General features: G+C 52.6%; 1 protein-coding gene across 13 annotated transcripts in view; it reads left to right on the top strand.

Moving 5' to 3' along the window:
* Positions 1–1,196: 1,196 nt before the first annotated feature.
* Positions 1,197–9,735, top strand: part of MAPK8IP3 (mitogen-activated protein kinase 8 interacting protein 3) — a 43,947-nt gene continuing 35,408 nt past the window's right edge. For all 13 annotated transcript variants that reach the window (XM_027526870.1, XM_027526866.1, XM_027526862.1 and 10 more), the window contains exon 1: positions 1,197–1,677. In XM_027526870.1, the coding sequence (XP_027382671.1) occupies positions 1,360–1,677 (318 nt within the window). In that variant the 5' untranslated portion in view covers positions 1,197–1,359. The remainder of the gene's footprint in view (positions 1,678–9,735) is intronic.

The following is a 9,735-nucleotide window of genomic DNA, read 5'->3' as shown; positions in this document are numbered from 1 at the left end:
ATTTGCTAGGGATGATACTAAACTCCTTTCATGGTCTTCCTAATGTTCCCAGTAGGTTGGTAATTGTTTTAGGCTCAGTTTTCCAGTTGGCCAGGATCAAACCCCAGGCAGGCTGAATGTGAGACTGAAAGCTCCAGCCTTTACTGAGTGGGGCGGGTGAGCATCCATACAGCAAGGGGAAGAATGTGAACAGTATTTAGGGCATGACCCAGAGGAACTTTCATGGGTGCAATCAGGTTAGTGGACTTCACTTTGAAGCACTGCATCAGGAAGGACAGGGATAAAAAGCATTTCTGTTGGCACTCAGCTGCCACTCATGGGTTTTTGATCAGGATTCACACCGTCTGTGTGGTCCCCAAAGCTGAAAGTGGATGTCTTGGGTTCACGGTCTCATGTCAGTGGAACAAAATGGAAATCAAGTGGCTAAAAGTGGAAGAAATAAGGGCCTATAAAAACTGGTAGAATTAGTCTAACAGGACAAATGGAAACTTAACCGTTGAGGGACTTCCTGCCATCACTGCAGGGGGCACAAGTGCCATCCCTGGTCGGGGGAACTAAGAAGATCGCATGTGTCCCGCACCTCCCCCAAATCGCTGAAATTAAAAACCTGGTGTAGGAGTTAGGTTACACAGCTCAAGTGAAACTGGGAAATAAGTTACCCAGTATCAGGACACAGAAGTGAACTAAATGAGATTTCGTTACTGGATTTAGGATGAGCCGTCAACTTGCGGAGGGAACACGGGAGGGCGCGGGCACTGGGGAGGGAGTTGGGAAAGCCTACTCAGGAGCACGCACTGCGCTGCAGTGAAGGTCCACAGCTACCCGGCCGGCACCGCGGGCACCTCAGGGGAGGGAGGGGCGCGCGAGGATACCGCCCATTTCTTTGTAGGCAAGGGTGGACACACGGACGCTCGCTAAGTTCCTAAATCGTACAGGGTCATTTATATATACTCTTCGGAGAGACGCCGTCACTTTACAAAAGTCCACTCCGGCGGCACGGGCGATAGCGCCTCGGACACGCGTGACAGGAAGCGGTCCCTGCCCCGCTCGACTGAGCTTCCGGCCCGGGGACGGGTTTCCTCCTACGTCACGGCCCCTGCGACCCCTAGCGGCTCAGCGCCGCGGGGCTCCAGCGGGCTCCGCCCCCTCAGTCTGGCGGGCGGGACTTCCGGGCGGCGGGACTTCCGGCAGCTGAGTGACGGGCGCAGCATCAGCATCAGCATCAGCGGCGGCGGCTGAGCCCTGAGGCGACAGCGGCTGCGGCGGCGACGACGGGCCGCGGCCTCCGGACCACGAGCAGCCGGGGCGGGCGGGCGCGCCGGCGGACAGCGGGCCGCGCTGGCGGCTGCGGTGGCCACGATGATGGAGATCCAGATGGACGAGGGCGGCGGCGTGGTCGTCTACCAGGACGACTACTGCTCGGGCTCGGTGATGTCGGAGCGGGTGTCGGGCCTGGCGGGCTCCATCTACCGCGAGTTCGAGCGCCTCATCCACTGCTACGACGAGGAGGTGGTCAAGGAGCTGATGCCTCTCGTGGTGAACGTTCTCGAGAACCTCGACTCGGTGCTCAGCGAGAACCAGGAGCACGAGGTGGAGCTGGAGCTGCTGCGCGAGGACAACGAGCAGCTGCTCACCCAGTACGAGCGGGAGAAGTCGCTGCGCAAGCAGGCCGAGGAGGTGCGTGGGCCGGCCGCGCCGGGGCCCCGCCCGGGGACCCCCGCCCCGCCCCGCCCGGGGACCCGCCCTCAGCCCCGGCCCTGCGCGGGCCCTAGCTCCCGCCCCGCCCAGCCCACCAGTGCCCCCGAGCCCCGAGCCCGACCCGGGTGAGCCCTACCTGGGGGTGAGCCCAACCCCTGGATGAGCCCGACCCCGGGATGAGCCCGACGGGGGAGTGAGCCTGACCCGGGGGTGAGCCCTCGTTCCCCTTTCCTCTTGGCAGGCTGCTCCAGCTGGGAGCCCCAGCCCTGAATCACCTGGCTTCCCTGGGGGACCTTGCAACCTAAACCTTCCCGGGCCTCCTTTATATCCCCCTCACATTGCAGACGCCAGTTCGTTTTGCTTTTGTGTGTTTTGCGCAAACATGTTCTAGACCGCAGTTACTACTTCTGGTTTGCTGCAATTCTAAACCCTTCCAGGAATGGAATTTATGGTCTTAGGGTTCTGCGGCCAGAAGAGGTGTTGTCGGATCTTTTCTGTGCCTTTCTGACCCAGTGTTTTGAGGGTCGGTGACTTGGGTGAATTTGGTGACTGACGTAAACACATAACCAAAGCCATGGTTAGATTGCTCTTCTTGCATCAGATGAAAGACTCCAGGTTTCTGGAGGTGAGTGCTCTGTTCTGTGGTTTCCTCCTTTGGGAAGATGGTCAGCTTATGTGGGAAAGGCTGAGAAATTTCACTGTGGCTTCTGAGAAGATAAAAGTAGAATTTTGAAGTATTCAGTCGTCTTCTCGGATACCTCCATAGCCTGGAGCTCACTTATTTGTGAACCCGTTAGAAGAGTCATGCATTGCAGGGAACATCTCTTACCTTCGTTCATTCACTGTGAAATCTTTAGCCCCATTGGCAGAGCCAGGTGGATTCGGGGGCCCGGGTCCTCCTTCCTGCTTTGCGCCTGTGACCTTGTCCATGTTGCCTGCCCCTCTTCCGGATTTTGATTTTCCATCAGTCATATGAGTTGGCTGCCCTGGGTGATCTCTAAGCCCTGAGGTTTTGATGTTCCAGGCACTAGGTGATGCTCTTTGACTTATGAATAGGAAGTTTCTTATTAAATGAGTTAAATTTCTTTTTAATTAATTTGGGCTAACTTTTTTTATTTTAGTATTGAAATGGAAGATTGCTTCAATATCTTGGTGTTTTCTTAAGGCAGGACAGCTTATGTCCTTTTCGTTTGGTTTAAAGCATGTTTATAAAATTCCCCCATGCCTTGTGTTGTCCCTACTTACGGTGGCTTATTTTGTTCCGGGGTTTTCCATCCATCTGTCAAAAGGAGGTTGCCTATTGATAAGGGTGCCAGGCTCCACCAAAACTGGTTTAGGACTCTCGACTTAAGGGGGTGCAAGAGCTTGTGGAATTCTAGAGTTCAGAGTGGCCCTAGGCATTTACTGGGAAACGAACTGGCCCCGACTGGGGGTGGGCCAAGGTCACATGGCTAGAAGAACCAGGCCAGGACCCAGTCTGCCCTCACCCCTGACTTCCTTCCATGTCATGCTGCTGTGGGAGGGCAGAGAGCTGCACCCCCAGGCTGGAGCGCTGGGGCTCCCCTCGCCAACCAGGGCCAGTGGCTGCCTCGTGCTGGGCAGCACCGCCCACTCCTCTAACTGCTCTCAGCCGCCATTTGATGCCTCACTGAGATTCTGAGTAGGTTTGTTTTCTTTCGTCCTGTATCTGTGTGGTCAATGTAGTGGACGAGAAGAAACTCAAAGGAGAAAGACGGACAACCTTCAGGTTGAGAATCCTAACGTTCTAGCCTAAGAATTAGCTCTGTGTGGATGAGGCCTCTGCTCTGCTGTGCTCAGTTCAAGTGTAGCCATGACGAGAGTGCTTCTGGCCTTCCCGCTGCCGCCTGGTGCTCGCGCGGCCTGGGGAGAGTGTCCTGGAGGCCGAGCCCCACCCCCGCCCCACCATTAAGAGCTGCTGAGCAGAGCCACAGAGCGTATGAGCGCTTGGCTGGTGGGCAAGCAGGCTGTGACCTGATGCTTATAATGTGCCCTTGGAGAGACCTCATGTGAGGTTACAACCAAGAAAAGGGCCAGGGACTTCCCTGGTGGTCCAGTGATTGGGACTTGGCTTTCCAGTGCAGGGGGCACGGGTTTGATCCCTGGTTGGGGGGCTAAAATCCCACATGCCTAGGTGCTAAGAAACGGGGACGTAGAGCAGACAATATTGTAACAAATTCAAAAGATCATCCACTTCAAAAAATCTTTAAACGAAAGGCGGGGGGCAAACTCTGTGACCATTTTTGCACTTGAGCTCATTTACTAAATCCAGCAGACAGAAAAGACATGGTGGCCTGGCTTCTTTTTGCAGGCGGGGCCTGAGAGCAGAGATGAGGGCCTGAGACCCGGGAGCTGGCCCAGCCCCGGCTGCAGGCGTGTGTGTGATGCAGAGTGGCTCCTGCTCTGGGGTCACCCTGCTCAGGAAGGCTTAGTCAGAGCTGGGTAACCTGAGCCGCTGCAGCCTTCCAAGCACTCGGAATCTGCAGAGTTAGAGGGAGCCTGGAGCAGGGCAGATAGCCCTGACCCGCACTTCTTGACCGTAAAAGCCGCAGTGAGAGGTGGCGAGTATGTTCTTGTCCCCAGGAGGCTCATCCATGGGAGTGACGGTAGCTAGAGACATTGGAGCCTGGGAGGGGGCCAAACAGAGTCTGCAGGTGCTGGGGTGCCAGCCTCGCCTCTGAGAGCCACACGCCTTGCAGTCCATCTCCCCCTTTCTGGCTGCCCTGGCCACATGGCAGCCCCTGTAAAGCCAGTTGGTTGCCAGAGGTGGCACATTGCTTTCATCTCAAGTGCCAAGTCCCATGATTAGCTGTTGTTTGCCTGGAGAATTGTGGCAAGGCCGATCTAGCCGAGTCAGGGAAGAGCACCTTGATGGGATTGCCTCCGCTGGCCAGCCTGGGGCGCCTCGATCTCTGACCATGAGGGTTTTGTCCTTGTCATCAGGGCCAGCGAGTCCCTCTCAGATCTGCAGGGCTAAATGGATGCTGCTGGCTTCTGAAACCTCTACAGAGACTTTAAAAATGCTGAAGCTGCGTCCTATACAACGTGTTTAAAACCCACTGAGTTCTTTCTCAATGGGAAAGAAGGTTGGAAACGGGCATTTGATCAAGACGGCCGGGAGCGAATGGGCGGTCCAGGCCGCACTGCCCACGGCAGCCCCAGGGAGGTTCGGGCCGAGGCCGTGTTGGCTCTGATCCTGGGCAGCGCAGGGCTCAAGCGCCGGCTCATAGGAGGGCAAGTGTCCGAGAGACAAGGTGTGGGTTTCTTAGCCTTCCTCTGCCTGAAAATCTCCTTGGCCCTAAAGAAACTACTACTGACGCGTCCCCTCCTCCTTGTCAGCAACTCCAGTGCGGTGAGATGGGGCTGTGGGTGTTTGCTCAGCGTTTATAAGCTAGACAGTTTATTTCTATCCAAAACTGTGTCGAATCGCCTTGTGCAAAAGTAAGGCTTTCCACTGAGAGTTATTTGTACAGCATGAGGCTGGAGGGGGCAGAAGCCATCATCCTACTCTACAGTGAGAGGCTCACTTGGCATTTTCCGTAAGTGAATTAATATACCGAATCAGGAGGTCTTCTTCCTACGTGCCACGTTACAGACAGTAGACTCACCCCTGCTTGGACAGGTGTGCAGTTTCTTCTTCTGCCATGTTGTCGTAAAGCAGGTTTTTTTTTTTTTTTTTTTTTTTCAGTTCTTAGCTTTTCTTAGAGGAAGCTATTAAGATTTGGTGCCTGGATCTGCCTTGCATGGTCGCCTCTAAATACTGGTCCATTAGAGCTCTACAGTCACACCAGACTCTCCCTAAACATGGAAACAAGCAGGCCCCGCAGGGCAAGAGTCTCTGCTTCCTGCTCAACCAGGGGCAGTGCCCTTCTGGTCCTTCCTGCTCCAAGGTCGGGTCCCACAGAGATGCCAACTGCCTGTGCGTGTGCTCCTGAGGCAGGAGTGTGGCTCTCCTCTGCCCCTGCCCCGTGCTGAGCTCTCTGGTTCCTGGAGGGCAAAGCCGCTGTCTCTGGTTTTCAGCCATCCATCCATCGTCTGTCTGACACAGCTCTGCGTGAGGACAGAAATTTCTATTGTGTTGTATCCACACAGGACCACACACTTCACGTGTGGCTCAGGCTCCTGAGGATAAGTTTCTATTATTTTTATGTAATTTAAATTAATTTAAGTGTAAATAGCCACACGTGGCTGAACCGGGGAACTGGGCAGTGCAGCCGTGGATGGTGTGGCTCAGTCCTGTAAGGGCAGGCAGGAAATGATTCTGTGACTTGTTTCATAGCCTCCGGTAAGAAAAGAAGGGACTTAAAAGGGGGAGTGTTTTTCCTTCAGTGAACATGTTCTACAAAGAGAGGAGACCCCAAAGTGTAGCAGGTTTTGAAACAGGAGAACAGAAGAAAATATTAAGGAGGAAAAAAAAAGGGAATTCTAGCTATTTAGGAAACAGCAGAGAGGTGATGAAATTCTCGAGAGGCTGAGGAGAGGTCTGGAGGGAATTCCCAGCACCTCGAAAGCAGCTGTGCGCACGGCTCCCGGTTAGACCATGGAGCCCGGCCTTCTGTTCTGTTCTTTGTGAGGTCAGAGCACTAAACTGTAATGTTTGAAGTGTGCAGTTTGGTGACTTTTGACACGTCTACACCTGAGAAACCATGCTTACAGTCAAGATTACGCTGACCTTCACTGTTCCCAGAGTTTCCTGCGCCCCTGCCCCCAGGGTCTCTCCCCGCTCCCCCCTCCCCAGGTGACCGGGGCTGCTCTCTGTCGCTGTAGCTTGATGTGCACTTTCTAGAATTTTGTTCAAACGGAATCCCGCAGTATGTGTTCTTGTCTGGACAGGCTTCTCTCATGGGCGAAACAACGTGAGGTTCACCCGGGTTGTGGTCCTCCTTTAATCCATCCTGTCCTTGCCGAGTGCAGCCTGCTATGGGGTGTCAGTAAGTCCCCTCTGGAAGACGGGCAGGAGAACTGGGCGGTTAGAATGCGCTAGTAGCTGGCGGGGTGTCCCAGGAAAGCATCCCTGTCACTGGGACAGGGAAGGCTCACTCCCCATGGAAGGAAACATTCGCCAACACCCAGAGCCATGGAGTCATAAGTCAGTGACCTTGTCCGAGCCCCTCATGGTCGAGAGATTTAGGAAGCACCAGGTTCGGCAGAACGCAGCTCCAGTGGTAGTTCATTAGACAGGGTCAGGGTGCTTGGATTCTGATCTTCAGCAGCGGTGGGCTCCCGGCCCTGCCTCTGCTCCAGCGCCGTGGGGGCCCTGCTTCTGCTCAGCTGCAGCTGGGGCTCCTGCCCCCTGCCCCCGCGTGGCCCCTTACAGCCCCCTCCCCCAGCAAACTGGACCCAGATCCAGGCAGGTCCCCCTGTGTGAGGCCTCGGGCTTGCAGTGTGTGCTTCCGGACACAAGACCCCGTCCTTCGGTCTCTCCTGTTGGGCTGAGTGAGAGGGAGGTAAAAGCCGAGCAGGTTAGGAAATTGAAGTTTGTGTAAACTGCTCAGAACGCTTTAGAGAACGCAACCTACTGGATAGGAACTTCCCCCAGGGAAGTTTCTCCCAGGTCCAGACACTTAGTTTTAATCTTATCTTCCTTTTCGTTTCCTTCCTCTGGTACCAACCATGTCATATATAGTAAAGAAATGTAATATGGATTTCAACATGCAAAGTATATATTAGTATTTAACATAAAATACTTAAATAAATATTAATGTATTAAAGTGTGTAGATTTTACACACACACATCTTTCCTGTCTGTCTTACCAGCTCTTGAAAATCGGTGTGAATTAAACCAGTGCCGTTTGTTGGGGTTTCTCTCAGGCAGATGCTGATCCAGTGGTCCCTTTAACCTCAATGAAGAATCTTTGCTTTTTTCTGAAATGAATCCAACCTAGTGCTTGGGTTCCTTTCCACTGTCCTGATAGCAGGGTGCATGCGTGCTAAGTCATTTCAGTCGTGTCCAACTCTGTGCGACCCTATGGGCTGTAGCCCGCCAAACTCCTCTGTCCATAACTCCTCTGTCCATGGGATTATCCTGGCAAGAATACTGGAATGGGTTGCCATGCCCTCTGCCAGGGATCCGACCCAGGGATCAAATCTGTGTCTCTCATGTCTCCCGCATTAGCAGGCAGGTTCTTTTCCACCGGCGCCGCCTGAGAGGCCCAGCCTGATCACAGACACTTGTCTGAAGCTTGAATGCGGACGTGCCCTCCCTCCCTCTCCCACCTGCCCACACTGCACTGTAGACTAAACGGTAGCAGTCGAGGGATATGGGAAGAAAGCTGGGAAAAACCTCCGAGGTGTGAGGTCTCACAAGTTCATCACGTCGGTGAGCGCCCGGTAAACACTCGATTGTGACAGAAGTCACCGACAGCAGCTGGGCACTAACCGTCGTCTGGAGAGGGGTCTCCCTGGGCACAGAGCCTGCACTGCTCTGCCTGCCTCAGATCAGACACCCCAGAAGAGGCTTTTTCTTTTGGAAATGCACTCTGCACCTCACCCTCAGGAAGGAATTATGTGCAAAAGAACAAAATCTTTGATTCCTGTTGAGTATATTTCAGTTCAACCAGAATTGAATTATCTCCTGTGTGTGACCCTGGCCTAAAGGACATATATAAGAGGGAAGGATTGGAGTTAACGTCTTAATTTACTTTGCCTTTAAGTAAAATAACCTCGGTTGTGAATGTTACCAGAATTCTAATGACTGTGCTACCAGGAGTGATTGCCTAGTGACCTCTCTCACTTGGACTTGGGGTTGCTGGCTTCTGTTGCCTTAATTTTGTATTTGACACAAGCAGTCAGTTTACTCCTTAAGTTGGATTTTATGTATAGACTGGGAAGAATGCTCTCGATCAATGGGACACTGAGAAAAGCCGCCTTGATTCCTGGATTTTACAAGAGCCCACATCTCAGGTTACTTCAGTGTGTACCTTGAAATTCACCAAAAAGTAAATTCCAAAAGCTAAAGCTGAATTTAATTTCAAAACAGAGCCTTTTTTTTTAGTGGGAGGGAGGGGAAAGTATATCTTAGAAACAAAACCTGCAGAGGGGACCGTGTGGTAAACTGGTATTTAGACGTGGGAATCAGGGGTTTCCCAGCTCAGCATTCCGGTTAAGTCACCCTGATGCCTTTTCCTCAGCTGTCAGTTGTTCGTCATTGCTCTTCAGGAGCAAAAGATTTCTTGTGAGATGACTTTGAACCTCTGTGTGTTCTAGGCGCTAAGTGACACTTGGAATAGCCTTGGTTGAACAGATGACATTTCCAAAGAACCTCAGATCTGTGGTGCGTGTAATTGACACATCATTGGTGTGTGTCTTTTTCACTTGGCTGTGGCCAAGCCTTCTGGGGGTGTCCCAAGGACATACCACGTGCGAACCATGTCTCAGACAAGAGATTCATTCTGTTTCACCATCCAGCACCAGGCCGACCCACTCAACCCAAATGCTGTCAATTAAAACTTTTATTCCTCTCATTCCCATTTGTATTGGATACATTGGCCATATTCAATAACAATGGAAAAATGTTTAGCTTTCTTATGGAAGACTTCTTTATAGAACTAACTTACCCTGTGCCCCACTCCTGGAAACTCTTGAGTCTCTTAAATCTTAAGCAAATGATCTAGGACTTCCCAGATGGTCCAGTGGCTAAGACTCTGAGCTCTCAATGCAGGGGGCCTGGGTTCGATTCCTGCCTAGGGAACTAGACTCCGAATGCTGCAATTAAAGATCCTGTGTGCTGCAACTAAGACCCAGTTCTGCCAAATAAATAAATGTTTTTTAAAAATAAAGTAAATGATCTGTAAATACAAATACTTTCTGCTTCCTTGAAAACATCTACTGGATCTTTGTGACCTTAACCCAGTTAAAAGAGTTCCCTCCTGACCCCTCGCCCCACCTCCCCCAGCTGCTACCTCCTTGCCTCACTTCACCCCCTAGCCTCCAAGCCCCCGCTTCATTCCACCAATCGCTTCTCGTTTGTCTTACTTCATCCCAAGTCTAGCCCTAAGGATTGCTTACACAAAGCAAAGA

The sequence above is a fragment of the Bos indicus x Bos taurus genome, chromosome 25 (assembly GCF_003369695.1).
Source record: "Bos indicus x Bos taurus breed Angus x Brahman F1 hybrid chromosome 25, Bos_hybrid_MaternalHap_v2.0, whole genome shotgun sequence".
Taxonomy (NCBI): Eukaryota; Metazoa; Chordata; class Mammalia; order Artiodactyla; family Bovidae; genus Bos; species Bos indicus x Bos taurus.
The sequence above is the reverse complement of the archived record's forward strand: the minus strand, read 5'-3'. Positions and strand labels throughout refer to the sequence as shown.